General features: G+C 48.4%; 1 protein-coding gene across 4 annotated transcripts in view; it reads left to right on the forward strand.

The window, feature by feature from the left end:
- Positions 1–16,339, forward strand: part of tasp1 (taspase, threonine aspartase, 1) — a 115,695-nt gene that overhangs the window by 84,224 nt on the left and 15,132 nt on the right. Inside the window, exons 11-13 of one of the 4 annotated variants that reach the window (XM_090201766.1) lie at positions 6,182–6,292; positions 13,652–13,759; positions 15,516–15,589. In XM_090201766.1, the coding sequence (XP_090057892.1) occupies positions 6,182–6,292; positions 13,652–13,759; positions 15,516–15,589 (293 nt within the window). Of the gene's footprint in view, positions 1–6,181; positions 6,293–8,085; positions 8,392–13,651; positions 13,760–15,515; positions 15,590–16,339 lie in introns of those variants that run through there. The other 3 variants (XM_090201767.1, XM_090201769.1, XM_090201768.1) reach the window with 3 other exon arrangements.

A 16,339-nucleotide genomic window follows, 5' to 3' on the forward strand; every position in this document is an offset into this window, starting at 1 on the left:
GGTTGAAAAGCATGCATTTGGTTTTACTAGCGTTTAAGAGCAGTTGGAGGCCACGGAAGGAGTGCTGTATGGCATTGAAGCTCGTTTGGAGGTTAGATAGCACAGTGTCCAAGGACGGGCCGGAAGTATATAGAATGGTGTCGTCTGCGTAGAGGTGGATCAGGGAATCGCCCGCAGCATGAGAAACATCATTGATATATACAGAGAAAAGAGTCGGCCCGAGAATTGAACCCTGTGGCACCCCCATAGAGACTGCCAGAGGACCGGACAGCATGCCCTCCGATTTGACACACTGAACTCTGTCTGCAAAGTAATTGGTGAACCAGGCAAGGCAGTCATCCGAAAAACCGAGGCTACTGAGTCTGCCGATAAGAATACGGTGATTGACAGAGTCGAAAGCCTTGGCAAGGTCTATGAAGACGGCTGCACAGTACTGTCTTTTATCGATGGCGGTTATGATATCGTTTAGTACCTTGAGCGTGGCTGAGGTACACCCGTGACCGGCTCGGAAACCAGATTGCACAGCGGAGAAGGTACGGCGGGATTCAAGATGGTCAGTGATCTGTTTGTTGACTTGGCTTTCGAAGACCTTAGATAGGCAGGGCAGGATGGATATTGGTCTGTAACAGTTTGGGTCCAGGGTGTCGCCCCCTTTGAAGAGGGGGATGACTGCGGCAGCTTTCCAATCCTTGGGAATCTCAGACGATATGAAAGAGAGGTTGAACAGGCTGGTAATAGGGGTTGCGACAATGGCGGCGGATAGTTTCAGGAATAGAGGGTCCAGATTGTCAAGCCCAGCTGATTTGTACGGGTCCAGGTTTTGCAGCTCTTTCAGAACATCTGCTATCTGGATTTGGGTAAAGGAGAACCTGGAGAAGCTTGGGCGAGTAGCTGCGGGGGGGGGGGGAGCTGTTGGACGAGGTTGGAGTAGCCAGGCGGAAGGCATGGCCAGCCGTTGAGAAATGCTTGTTGAAGTTTTCGATAATCATGGATTTATCGGTGGTGACCGTGTTACCTAGCCTCAGTGCAGTGGGCAGCTGGGAGGAGGTGCTCTTGTTCTCCATGGACTTCACAGTGTCCCAGAACTTTTTGGAGTTGGAGCTACAGGATGCAAACTTCTGCCTGAAGAAGTTGGCTTTAGCTTTCCTGACTGACTGTGTGTATTGGTTCCTGACTTCCCTGAACAGTTGCATATCGCGGGGACTGTTCGATGTTAGTGCAGTCCGCCACAGGATGTTTTTGTGCTGGTCGAGGGCAGTCAGGTCTGGAGTGAACCAGGGGCTATATCTGTTCTTAGTTCTGCATTTTTTGAACGGAGCATGCTTATCTAAAATGGTGAGGAAGTTACTTTTAAAGAAAGACCAGGCATCCTCAACTGACGGGATGAGGTCAATGTCCTTCCAGGATACCCGGGCCAGGTCGATTAGAAAGGCCTGCTCACAGAAGTGTTTTAGGGAGCGTTTGACAGTGATGAGGGGTGGTCGTTTGACTGCGGCTCCGTAGCGGATACAGGCAATGAGGCAGTGATCGCTGAGATCCTGGTTGAAGACAGCGGAGGTGTATTTGGAGGGCCAGTTGGTCAGGATGACGTCAATGAGGGTGCCCTTGTTTACAGAGTTAGGGTTGTACCTGGTGGGTTCCTTGATGATTTGAGTGAGATTGAGGGCATCTAGCTTAGATTGTAGGACTGCCGGGGTGTTAAGCATATCCCAGTTTAGGTCACCTAACAGAACAAACTCTGAAGCTAGATGGGGGGCGATCAATTCACAAATGGTGTCCAGGGCACAGCTGGGAGCTGAGGGGGGTCGGTAGCAGGCGGCAACAGTGAGAGACTTATTTCTGGAGAGAGTAATTTTCAAAATTAGTAGTTCGAACTGTTTGGGTATGGACCTGGAAAGTATGACATTACTTTGCAGGCTATCTCTGCAGTAGACTGCAACTCCTCCTCCTTTGGCAGTTCTATCTTGACGGAAGATGTTATAGTTGGGTATGGAAATCTCAGAATTTTTGGTGGCCTTCCTGAGCCAGGATTCAGACACGGCAAGGACATCAGGGTTAGCAGAGTGTGCTAGAGCAGTGAGTAAGACAAACTTAGGGAGGAGGCTTCTGATGTTGACATGCATGAAACCAAGGCTTTTTCGATCACAGAAGTCAACAAATGAGGGTGCCTGGGGACATGCAGGGCCTGGGTTTACCTCCACATCACCCGCGGAACAGAGAAGGAGTAGTATGAGGGTGCGGCTGAAGGCTATCAAAACTGGTCGCCTAGGGCGTTGGGGACAGAGAATAAGAGGAGCAGGTTTCTGGGCATGGTAGAATATATTCAGGGCATAATGCGCAAACAGGGGTATGGTGGGGTGCGGGTACAGCGGAGGTAAGCCCAGGCACTGGGTGATGATGAGAGAGGTTGTATCTCTGGACATGCTGGTTGTAATGGGTGAGGTCACCGCATGTGTGGGGGGTGGGACAAAGGAGGTAACAGGGGTATAAAGAGTGGAACTAGGGGCTCCATTGTAAACTAAAACAATGATAACTAACCTGCACAACAGTATACAAGGCATATTGACATTTGAGAAAGACATACAGCGAGGCATACAGTAATCACAGGTGTTGAATTGGGAGAGCTAGCTAGAACAGTAGGTGAGACAACAGCTAATCAGCTAGCACAACAACAGCAGGTAGAATGGCGATTGATTAGGCAGAGAGGGTCGGATTAACTACACACAGAGCCTAAGTGCGGCTGGGGCCGACAGATAAAACATAAACAAGCAGAATGGATTACCGTGATTAATGGACAGTCCAGCATGCATCAGCTATGTAGCCAAGTGATCAGTGTCCAAGGGGCAGCGGTGGATGGGGCAGGGAAGCTGGACTGGCGAGTGTTATCCAGGTTAGAAAACTAACAATGACCAAATAGCTTGTAGCCATCTAGTACTATACGTGCCATCTAGTACTATACGTGCCATCTAGTACTATACGTGCCATCTAGTACTATACGTGCCATCTAGTACTATACGTGCCATCTAGTACTATACGTGCCATCTAGTACTACATGTACCATCTAGTACTATACGTGCCATCTAGTACTACATGTACCATCTAGTACTATACGTGCCAGGGGGGGGCCCTTGTGATTGTCCAGCATGTGCATGCCATGAAGAAAGTGAGAGCCCCGCTTGTGATTGGTCAGCATCCTCTGTGCATGTAGAGAGTGAATGAACGGAGTCTAGCGCGTCTCGTTGGAGGAGGTACCACAGTCTTAGTTTTAGTTGTGTCAACGGAAGTGCCAGAGTGTGTTTTTTCCATGCGTTCTAGTAATTTGATCATGGCAGTAGAAAGATTATCCAATAGTCGTATAAACTCCTTACTCTGCTCATCTTAAATGTCACAATTGAAGTGAGCATACGGCGAAATAAAACACCTGTTGTTTTTTTCTTTTTCTGACCATTCTTTCGTTTTTATTCGGACATGTAAAACAGCTTAGTCGGCGTTCCAGCGTTTTTGTTTTTTGATCGGGCATCGGGTAGCCGCCATCTTTTTTAACGTGAGTGAAGTGAGTTCGGAAAAAACGGATTCGTTTGTATAATAGTTTTCACTTACAAAACGTTCTATGTCGCAACTCAGAATCAAAAAGTATCATGGTCGCTGTGGTAGAACGTTTGCGTTTATCAAAAGTCCCATCAGGCAGTCTGATTTCAGATGTGTCCTTGTAAACAGGATTATTAGGGAAATCGTTCTTCTTGCAAAGCGTGTTTTAAACATTTAAATCAAGCCATATTGTATTCATCTGACTATCCACAATAATCACACTGGGTGCATGGAACCGCGTTCAATGAAAGGAGAAAAACCCATACATAACCCATACATAACTCATACATAACCCATACATAACTCATACATAACCCATACATAACCCATACATAAAAAAACTCATACATAACCCATACATAAAAAAACTCATACATAACTCATACATAACCCATACATAACTCATACATAACCCATACATAACTCATACATAACCCATACATAACTCATACATAAAAAAACTCATACATAACCCATACATAAAAAAACTCATACATAACCCATACATAACCCATACATAACTCATACATAACCCATACATAACCCATACATAACCCATACATAACTCATACATAAAAAAACTCATACATAACCCATACATAAAAAAACTCATACATAACCCATACATAACCCATACATAACCCATACATAACCCATACATAACCCATACATAACTCATACATAACCCATACATAAAACAACTCATACATAACCCATACATAACCATACATAAAAAAACTCATACATAACCCATACATAACTCATACATAACTCATACATAACCCATACATAAAAAAACTCATACATAACCCATACATAACCCATACATAACTCATACTTAACTCATACATAACCCATACATAACTCATACATAACTCATACATAACCCATACATAACTCATACATAACCCATATATAACTCATACATAAAAAAACTCATACATAACCCATACATAACCCATACATAACTCATACATAACTCATACATAACCCATATATAACTCATACATAAAAAAACTCATACATAACCCATACATAAAAAAACTCATACATAACCCATACATAACCCATACATAACTCATACATAACCCATACATAACTCATACATAACCCATATATAAAAAAAACTCATACATAACCCATACATAACCCATACATAACTCATACATAACTCATACATAACCCATACATAACTCATACATAATCCATACATAACTCATACATAAAAAAACTCATACATAACCCATACATAACCCATACATAACTCATACATAACCCATACATAACTCATACATAACCCATACATAACCCATACATAACTCATACATAACTCATACATAACTCATACATAACTCATACATAACTCATACATAACCCATACATAACTCATACATAACCCATACATAACCCATACATAACCCATACATAACTCATACATAACTCATACATAACCCATACATAACTCATACATAAAAAAACTCATACATAACCCATACATAACCCATACATAACTCATACATAACTCATACATAACCCATACATAACCCATACATAACTCATACATAACTCATACATAACCCATACATAACTCATACATAACTCATACATAACCCATACATAAAAAAACTCATACATAACCCATACATAACTCATACATAACCCATACATAACTCATACATAACCCATACATAACTCATACATAACCCATACATAACTCATACATAACCCATACATAACTCATACATAACTCATACATAACTCATACATAACCCATACATAACTCATACATAACCCATACATAACCCATACATAACCCATACATAACTCATACATAACTCATACATAACCCATACATAACTCATACATAACTCATACATAACCCATACATAAAAAAACTCATACATAACCCATACATAACTCATACATAACCCATACATAACTCATACATAACCCATACATAACCCATACATAACTCATACATAACTCATACATAACTCATACATAACTCATACATAACTCATACATAACCCATACATAACTCATACATAACCCATACATAACCCATACATAACTCATACATAACCCATACATAACCCATACATAACCCATACATAACTCATACATAAAAAAACTCATACATAACCCATACATAAAAAAACTCATACATAACCCATACATAACTCATACATAACCCATACATAACTCATACATAACCCATACATAACTCATACATAACCCATACATAACTCATACATAACCCATACATAACTCATACATAACCCATACATAACTCATACATAACTCATACATAACTCATACATAACCCATACATAACTCATACATAACTCATACATAACCCATACATAACTCATACATAACCCATACATAACCCATACATAACTCATACATAACTCATACATAACTCATACATAACCCATACATAACCCATACATAACCCATATATAACTCATACATAACCCATACATAACTCATACATAACCCATACATTGATAAGCATCTCCCTCCTGTCTTCCTGTGTGTGTGTGTGTGTGTGTGTGTGTGTGTGTGTGTGTGTGTGTGTGTGTGTGTGTAGGTTGTGGGGAACATCTAATACGAACCATGCTAGCGCGTGAGTGTTCTTCTGCCATGCAGTGTGAAGATGCTCACCAGGCGCTGCTGGAGGCTATGCAGAACAAGTTCATCAGTAAGTCACACACACACACACACACACACACACACACACTGTCAGTTTCAGCCAAGCATGTGTGTACGGTCTCAGTTTGGCACGGAGGAGGTCATGACAAAAAACTGAAGTGAAAAAGCATTGATTGTCTAACAACTGGAAACGGTGACAACAAAGAGGTCCAAGTGGACCGTGTCTTGGTGAATGGATGATTCACATCTGTTCTGCTAATGGCCCAAACATTCATATTCGACAGACGGCTGTCCTTATTTTCATGTCCACATCAATGTTTTGTTGACAGTTCATTTTGAAGATGGTGTTGGGCTATTTCTGTATTTTCTGTATATTCAGAAGTGGTCAGTGTTGAATAAGCCTTGTTAACTTTGTTGGGCTCTCTCTGTTTCTCCCTGTTTCTCTCTCTGTTTCTCTGTTTTCCTCTGTTTCTCTCTGTTTCTCTCTGTTTCTCTCTGTTTCTCTTTGTTTCTCTCTCTGTTTCTCTCTCTGTTTCTCTCTCTGTTTCTCTCTCTGTCTCGCTCTCTGTCTCGCTCTCTGTCTCGCTCTCTGTCTCGCTCTCTGTCTCGCTCTCTGTCTCGCTCTCTGTCTCGCTCTCTGTCTCGCTCTCTGTCTCGCTCTCTGTCTCGCTCTCTTGTCTCGCTCTCTCTCGCTCTCTGTTTCTCTCTGTCTCTCTCTGTCTCTCTCTCTGTCTCTCTCTGTTTCTCTCTCTCTCTCTCTCTCTCTGTGTCTCTGTCTCTCTGTCTTTCTCTCTGTTTCTCTCTCTGTTTCTCTCTGTCTCGCTCTCTGTTTCTCTCTGTTTCTCTCTGTCTCGCTCTCTGTTTCTCTCTGTCTTTCTCTCTGTCTTTCTCTCTCTCTCTCTCTGTTTCTCTCTGTCTTTCTGTCTCTTTCTGTTTCTCTCTGTTTCTCTCTGTCTTTCTCTCTGTCTCTGTTTCTCTCTCTGTCTCTCTCTTTCTCTCTTCTCTCTCTCTGTCTCTCTCTTTCTGTCTCTCTCTCTGTCTCCCTCGGTCTCTGTCTCTCTCTCTCTCTCTGTCTCTCGCTTTTTTTCTCTCTCTCTTTCTGGGTCTATGAGAGGAAGCGGCCGTTAGAGTTAAACAGAGAGGAGAGAACAGGGCGAGAAAATGTGGAATCATTTGGTGGTTTTGGTCTTCTTCCTTTTTAGAAGTCTGTCTCAGTCCGACCGTTCCGTTCTCTAAAACACTACAACTGTACCCCATATGGCACCCTATTTTAGGATACTACTTATGACCAGGGCCCACGGGACTCTAACCCGGGGCTCTAACCAGGTCCCACGGGGCTCTAACCACCAGGGCCCGCTGGGCTCTAGGCACCAGGGCTCGCCGGGCTCTAGCCACCAGGGCCCGCCGGGCTCTAGCCACCAGGGCCCGCCGGGCTCTAGCCACCAGGGCCCGCCGGGCTCTAGCCACCAGGGCCCGCCGGGCTCTAGCCACCAGGGCCCGCCGGGCTCTAGCCACCAGGGCCCGCCGGGCTCTAGCCACCAGGGCCCGCCGGGCTCTAACCACCAGGGCCCACGGGGCTCTGGTAAAGAATTGTGCCCTGGACAGTTGGAAGAGCGATGATCTAGACTGTCCTGTTGTTGTCTCTGAAGTCTCTCATTAAACCTAACACAGCTCTATAAACCCTTACGCACAGACAGACACACACACACACAGTCTTTCCTTCGTGATGAGAGATGATGAGTCTTTGATGTGGCCAGACAATCCTCACTCAGCTTACACAACCCATTTAATTGAAGCTCTCTAAATAGAATATCTTGAATGATTCTCATTCTTTATGTCCAGCTCTCTAAATAGAATATCATGAATGATTCTCATTCTTTATGTCCAGCTCTCTAAATAGAATATCATGAATGATTCTCATTCTTTATGTCCAGCTCTCTAAATAGAATATCATGAATGATTCTCATTCTTTATGTCCAGCTCTCTAAATAGAATATCATGAATGATTCTCATTCTTTATGTCCAGCTCTCTAAATAGAATATCATGAATGATTCTCATTCTTTATGTCCAGCTCTCTAAATAGAATATCATGAATGATTCTCATTCTTTATGTCCAGCTCTCTAAATAGAATATCTTGAATGATTCACATGCTGCTTTTTCTTCTTTGTCAATCTCTTTTTTGAGCCGGAGGGTAGAGAGAGTGACGAGGTAGTGACGAGGTAGTGACGAGGTAGCCCGGAGGGTAGGGAGAGTGATATCGTAGCCCGGAGGGTAGGGAGAATGACGAGGTAGCCCGGAGGGTAGGGGGAGTGACGAGGTAGCCCGGACGGTAGGGGGAGTGACGAGGTAGCCCGGAGGGTAGGGGGAGTGACGAGGTAGCCCGGAGGGTAGGGAGAGTGACGAGGTAGCCCGGAGGGTAGGGAGAGTGACGAGGTAGCCCGGAGGGTAGGGAGAGTGACGAGGTAGCCCGGAGGGTAGGGAGAGTGACGAGGTAGCCCGGAGGGTAGGGGGAGGTAGCGACGAGGTATCCCGGAGGGTAGGGGGAGTGACGCGGTAGCCCGGAGGGTAGGGGGAGGTAGCGACGAGGTAGCCCGGAGGGTAGGGGGAGTGACGCGGTAGCCCGGAGGGTAGGGGGAGGTAGCGACGACATAGCCAGGAGGGTAGGGGGAGTGACGCGGTAGCCCGGAGGGTAGGGGGAGGTAGCGACGAGGTAGCCAGGAGGGTAGGGGGAGTGACGCGGTAGCCCGGAGGGTAGGGGGAGGTAGCGACGAGGTATCCCGGAGGGTAGGGGGAGTGACGCGGTAGCCCGGAGGGTAGGGGGAGGTAGCGACGAGGTAGCCCGGAGGGTAGGGGGAGTGACGCGGTAGCCCGGAGGGTAGGGGGAGGTAGCGACGACATAGCCAGGAGGGTAGGGGGAGTGACGCGGTAGCCCGGAGGGTAGGGGGAGGTAGCGACGAGGTAGCCAGGAGGGTAGGGGGAGTGACGCGGTAGCCCAGAGGGTAGGGGGAGGTAGCGACGACATAGCCAGGAGGGTAGGGTGAGTGACGAGGTAGCCCGGAGGATGGGGGAGGTAGCGACGACATAGCCAGGAGGGTAGGGGGAGTGACGAGGTAGCCAGGAGGGTAGGGGGAGTGACGCGGTAGCCCGGAGGGTAGGGGGAGGTAGCGACGAGGTAGCCAGGAGGGTAGGGGGAGTGACGCGGTAGCCCAGAGGGTAGGGGGAGGTAGCGACGAGGTAGCCAGGAGGGTAGGGGGAGTGACGCGGTAGCCCAGAGGGTAGGGGGAGGTAGCGACGAGGTAGCCAGGAGGGTAGGGGGAGTGACGCGGTAGGGGGAGGTAGCGACGACGTAGCCAGGAGGGTAGGGGGAGTGACGCGGTAGCCCAGAGGGTAGGGGGAGGTAGCGACGACATAGCCAGGAGGGTAGGGGGAGTGACGCGGTAGCCCAGAGGGTAGGGGGAGGTAGCGACGACATAGCCAGGAGGGTAGGGGGAGTGACGCGGTAGCCCAGAGGGTAGGGGGAGGTAGCGACGACATAGCCAGGAGGGTAGGGAGAGTGACGCGGTAGCCCAGAGGGTAGGGTGAGGTAGCGACGAGGTAGCCAGGAGGGTAGGGGGAGTGACGCGGTAGCCCAGAGGGTAGGGGGAGGTAGCGACGAGGTAGCCAGGAGGGTAGGGGGAGTGACGCGGTAGCCCAGAGGGTAGGGGGAGGTAGCGACGACGTAGCCAGGAGGGTAGGGGGAGTGACGCGGTAGCCCAGAGGGTAGGGGGAGGTAGCGACGACATAGCCAGGAGGGTAGGGGGAGTGACGCGGTAGCCCGGAGGGTAGGGGGAGGTAGCGACGAGGTAGCCAGGAGGGTAGGGGGAGTGACGCGGTAGCCCGGAGGGTAGGGGGAGGTAGCGACGAGGTATCCCGGAGGGTAGGGGGAGTGACGCGGTAGCCCGGAGGGTAGGGGGAGGTAGCGACGAGGTAGCCCGGAGGGTAGGGGGAGTGACGCGGTAGCCCGGAGGGTAGGGGGAGGTAGCGACGACATAGCCAGGAGGGTAGGGGGAGTGACGCGGTAGCCCGGAGGGTAGGGGGAGGTAGCGACGAGGTAGCCAGGAGGGTAGGGGGAGTGACGCGGTAGCCCAGAGGGTAGGGGGAGGTAGCGACGACATAGCCAGGAGGGTAGGGTGAGTGACGAGGTAGCCCGGAGGATGGGGGAGGTAGCGACGACATAGCCAGGAGGGTAGGGGGAGTGACGCGGTAGCCCGGAGGGTAGGGGGAGGTAGCGACGAGGTAGCCAGGAGGGTAGGGGGAGTGACGCGGTAGCCCAGAGGGTAGGGGGAGGTAGCGACGAGGTAGCCAGGAGGGTAGGGGGAGTGACGCGGTAGCCCAGAGGGTAGGGGGAGGTAGCGACGAGGTAGCCAGGAGGGTAGGGGGAGTGACGCGGTAGGGGGAGGTAGCGACGACGTAGCCAGGAGGGTAGGGGGAGTGACGCGGTAGCCCAGAGGGTAGGGGGAGGTAGCGACGACATAGCCAGGAGGGTAGGGGGAGTGACGCGGTAGCCCAGAGGGTAGGGGGAGGTAGCGACGACATAGCCAGGAGGGTAGGGGGAGTGACGCGGTAGCCCAGAGGGTAGGGGGAGGTAGCGACGACATAGCCAGGAGGGTAGGGAGAGTGACGCGGTAGCCCAGAGGGTAGGGTGAGGTAGCGACGAGGTAGCCAGGAGGGTAGGGGGAGTGACGCGGTAGCCCAGAGGGTAGGGGGAGGTAGCGACGAGGTAGCCAGGAGGGTAGGGGGAGTGACGCGGTAGCCCAGAGGGTAGGGGGAGGTAGCGACGACGTAGCCAGGAGGGTAGGGGGAGTGACGCGGTAGCCCAGAGGGTAGGGGGAGGTAGCGACGACATAGCCAGGAGGGTAGGGGGAGTGACGCGGTAGCCCAGAGGGTAGGGGGAGGTAGCGACGACATAGCCAGGAGGGTAGGGGGAGTGACGCGGTAGCCCAGAGGGTAGGGGGAGGTAGCGACGACATAGCCAGGAGGGTAGGGGGAGTGACGCGGTAGCCCAGAGGGTAGGGGGAGGTAGCGACGACATAGCCAGGAGGGTAGGGGGAGTGACGCGGTAGCCCAGAGGGTAGGGGGAGGTAGCGACGACATAGCCAGGAGGGTAGGGGGAGTGACGCGGTAGCCCAGAGGGTAGGGGGAGGTAGCGACGACATAGCCAGGAGGGTAGGGAGAGTGACGCGGTAGCCCAGAGGGTAGGGTGAGGTAGCGACGAGGTAGCCAGGAGGGTAGGGGGAGTGACGCGGTAGCCCAGAGGGTAGGGGGAGGTAGCGACGAGGTAGCCAGGAGGGTAGGGGGAGTGACGCGGTAGCCCAGAGGGTAGGGGGAGGTAGCGACGACGTAGCCAGGAGGGTAGGGGGAGTGACGCGGTAGCCCAGAGGGTAGGGGGAGGTAGCGACGACATAGCCAGGAGGGTAGGGGGAGTGACGCGGTAGCCCAGAGGGTAGGGGGAGGTAGCGACGACATAGCCAGGAGGGTAGGGGGAGTGACGCGGTAGCCCAGAGGGTAGGGGGAGGTAGCGACGACATAGCCAGGAGGGTAGGGGGAGTGACGCGGTAGCCCAGAGGGTAGGGGGAGGTAGCGACGACATAGCCAGGAGGGTAGGGTGAGTGACGACATGGAGGTTGATTAAGGCAGCCCCCCACCACCTCTCTGATTCAGAGGGGTTGGGTTAAATGCAGAAGACACAGTTCAGTTGAATGTATTGTTGGACAGCTGACTAGAAACCCCCCCTTCCCTTTCATCTGGGTACTCAGTGCAATTGATTCAAACACAGAAGGTGTGTCTGCCTTTTATATGGACAAATACGTGTTAACATCTACACCAATCGCTTGGTCGAAGGAACAGGGCGACTCTCGGTCGACCAATTACATTTTTTTTTTAGTCGGGGACAGCCCTAACACACACACACACACACACACACACACTGAGAAAATAATTGCTAGCTGTTGTTTAGTTTATCCCTGACCGGGTTGAGGAATAACAGTGAAATTCATACCATTTAATTCCTGATAGATATTAGACAACTCTCAGCTCAGTTGAATTCCTGATAGATATTAGACAACTCTCAGCTCAGTTGAATTCCTGATAGATATCAGACAGCTCTCGGCTCAGTTGAATTCCTGATAGATATCAGACAACTCTCAGCTCAGTTGAATTCCTGATAGATATCAGACAACTCTCAGCTCAGTTGAATTCCTGATAGATATTAGACAACTCTCAGCTCAGTTGAATTCCTGATAGATATTAGACAACTCTCAGCTCAGTTGAATTCCTGATAGATATTAGACAACTCTCAGCTCAGTTGAATTCCTGATAGATATCAGACAGCTCTCGGCTCAGTTGAATTCCTGATAGATATCAGACAACTCTCAGCTCAGTTGAATTCCTGATAGATATCAGACAACTCTCAGCTCAGTTGAATTCCTGATAGATATTAGACAACTCTCAGCTCAGTTGAATTCCTGATAGATATTAGACAACTCTCAGCTCAGTTGAATTCCTGATAGATATTAGACAACTCTCAGTTCAGTTGAATTCCTGATAGATATTAGACAACTCTCAGTTGAATTCCTGATAGATATTAGACAACTCTCAGTTGAATTCCTGATAGATATTAGACAACTCTCAGCTCAGTTGAATTCCTGATAGATATTAGACAACTCTCAGTTCAGTTGAATTCCTGATAGATATTAGACAACTCTCAGTTCAGTTGAATTCCTGATAGATATTAGACAACTCTCAGTTGAATTCCTGATAGATATTAGACAACTCTCAGTTGAATTCCTGATAGATATCAGACAACTCTCAGCTCAGTTTAATTCCTGATAGATATTAGACAGCTCTCAGCTCAGTTGAATTCCTGATAGATATTAGACAGCTCTCAGCTCAGTTGAATTCCTGATAGATATTAGACAGCTCTCAGCTCAGTTGAATTCCTGATAGATATTAGACAGCTCTCAGCTCAGTTGAATTCCTGATAAATATTAGACAGCTCTCAGCTCAGTTGAATTCCTGATAGATATTAGACAGCTCTCAGCTCAGTTGAATTCCTCCTATACAGATGGGTAACTGTCTGTCTCCCCAGATGGGTAACTGTCTGTCTCCCCAGATGGGTAACTGTCTGTCTCCCCAGATGGGTAACTGTCTGTCTCCCCAGATGGGTAACTGTCTGTCTCCCCAGATGGGTAACCTTCACAACATGGTCACCACTCATAAGCATTTCATAATGGTAGGAATGTATTATGAAGACTTAAAGGTAATAAAGTGTTACCCAACAATGAAATGTGTCATTTTATATTAGTTATATAGACTAAAAACATTCTCCCCATACCCTGTCTCCCCCTCCCCTCCTCTGTCTCCACCAGGTTCCCCGTTCCTGGCCAGTGAGGACTGTGTCCTTGGAGGGGTCATCGTCCTGAGGTGCTGCAGATGTTCCGACGCTCAACCCTCTCCTGACATCCAGGCTATACTGGGTAAGAGTTTACAACCCAACCCTCTCCTGACATCCAGGCTATACTGGGTAAGAGTTTATAAACCAACCCTCTCCTGACATCCAGGCTATACTGGGTAAGAGTTTACAACCCAACCCTCTCCTGACATCCAGGCTATACTGGGTAAGAGTTTATAAACCAACCCTCTCCTGACATCCAGGCTATACTGGGTAAGAGTTTACAACCCAACCCTCTCCTGACATCCAGGCTATACTGGGTAAGAGTTTATAAACCAACCCTCTCCTGACATCCAGGCTATACTGGGTAAGACTTTACAACCCAACTCTCTCCTGACATCCAGGCTATACTGGGTAAGAGTTTATAAACCAACCCTCTCCTGACATCCAGGCTATACTGGGTAAGAGTTTACAACCCAACCCTCTCCTGACATCCAGGCTATACTGGGTAAGAGTTTACAACCCAACCCTCTCCTGACATCCAGGCTATACTGGGTAAGAGTTTATAAACCAACCCTCTCCTGACATCCAGGCTATACTGGGTAAGAGTTTACAACCCAACCCTCTCCTGACATCCAGGCTATACTGGGTAAGAGTTTATAAACCAACCCTCTCCTGACATCCAGGCTATACTGGGTAAGACTTTACAACCCAACTCTCTCCTGACATCCAGGCTATACTGGGTAAGAGTTTATAAACCAACCCTCTCCTGACATCCAGGCTATACTGGGTAAGAGTTTATAAACCAACCCTCTCCTGACATCCAGGCTATACTGGGTAAGACTTTACAACCCAACCCTCTCCTGACATCCAGGCTATACTGGGTAAGAGTTTATAACCCAACCCTCTCCTGACATCCAGGCTATACTGGGTAAGAGTTTATAAACCAACCCTCTCCTGACATCCAGGCTATACTGGGTAAGAGTTTATAAACCAACCCTCTCCTGACATCCAGGCTATACTGGGTAAGAGTTTACAACCCAACCCTCTCCTGACATCCAGGCTATACTGGGTAAGAGTTTATAACCCAACCCTCCCCTGACATCCAGGCTATACTGGGTAAGAGTTTACAACCCAACCCTCTCCTGACATCCAGGCTATCTGAAGATGAATGCACTAATTGTGCGTTGCTCTGGATAAATGACTAAAATTTTAATTTGGGACACAGACTTTGTCCCTGCCAGCTGTCAAAGTGCAATGTTTTTCCTCTGTCTGACGGATATAAAGTTTATGAAGTGTGTAACTCCTCAGCTTCTGAGAAACTGGACCAAACTTCCTGGTCCCAATGACCAACAGACTTCTTTTTGTCTACCCTGCACTCATCAACTTTTTTATTTCTCCCTTCCCTCTCTCTCTCCCTCCCTCCCTCTCCCTCTCTCCCCCTCCCTCCCTCTCTCTCTTTCTCTCCCTCCCTCTCTCTCCCTCTCTCTCCCCCTCCCTCCCTCTCTCTCCCCCTCCCTCCCTCTCTCTCTTTCTCTCCCTCCCTCTCTCTCCCCCTCCCTCCCTCTCTTTCTCTCTTTCTCTCTCTCTCTCTCTCTCCCTCTCTCTCTCTCTCTCTCTCTCTCTCTCGCTCTCTCTCTCCTCTTCCCCTCTTCCCCTCCCCTTCCCCTCTCTCTCTCTCTTCTTCCCCCTCTCTCTCTCCCCTCTCTCTCTCCCCTCTTCCCCTCCCTCTCTCTCTGTCTCTCTCTCTCTCCTCTTCCCCTCCCTCTCTCTCTCTCTCTCTCTCTCTCTCTCTCCCTCTCTTCCCCTCCCTCCCCCCCTCTCCTCCCCCTCCCCTCCAGTTGAGTTCCTGTGGAGCCACACTACAGAAAGTATGTGTGTTGGCTACATGTCTGCCCAGGATGGGAAAGCCAAGGTGAGCCTCCACAACAACAAACAAACAAACAAACACAAAACATGCCGTATGTCACTGTTTTCTCTGCTAAACTTTATTTAGATTACAAACTGTTCGTAAACATAATACGTTTGACATGTTAACTAATTCAAATAAATATAATTGGATTACATTGAGAAGTGGTAAAGATATTTAATCATAATATACAAGAACCCGTTTTTTTTTTTCTCCTGTTTTCATGACTTGTGGTTTGAGTTTAACAAGCTCCAGATCTGTTGAAAGTTGTTTGACATTTTCCAGATTTGAAAGCTTTTTATTAGAAAAATGTGACAAAACAAACAAATGAGTGTTTCTGGAAAAAAATGTTTTTTTTGTGGTGGAATAGATTCGTTTTTGGAAAAGTGCAGTGTGCTGCACAATAGTTGTGATTTGCAATAAATATACGGAATCGGATTCAACATCCTTCCTCCAACTCTCTTCCTCAACAAACTTCTAAGTAAGTTAGGAGAGATAGAGAGGAGAGAGAGAGAGAGAGGTGAGAGAGAGAGGTGAGAGAGAGAGGTGAGAGAGAGAGAGAGAGAGAGAGAGAGAGGTGAGAGAGAGAGGTGAGAGAGAGAGGTGAGAGAGAGAGGGGGAGAGAGAGAGAGAGGTGAGAGAGAGAGGTGAGAGAGAGAGGTGAGAGAGAGAGAGAGAGAGAGAGAGAGAGAGAGAGAGAGAGAGAGAGAGGTGAGAGAGAGAGGTGAGAGAGAGAGGTGAGAGAGAGAGAGAGGT

This window comes from Oncorhynchus mykiss, chromosome 16 (genome assembly GCF_057628025.1).
Source record: "Oncorhynchus mykiss isolate SJ-2025 chromosome 16, ASM5762802v1, whole genome shotgun sequence".
Classification (NCBI taxonomy): Eukaryota; Metazoa; Chordata; class Actinopteri; order Salmoniformes; family Salmonidae; genus Oncorhynchus; species Oncorhynchus mykiss.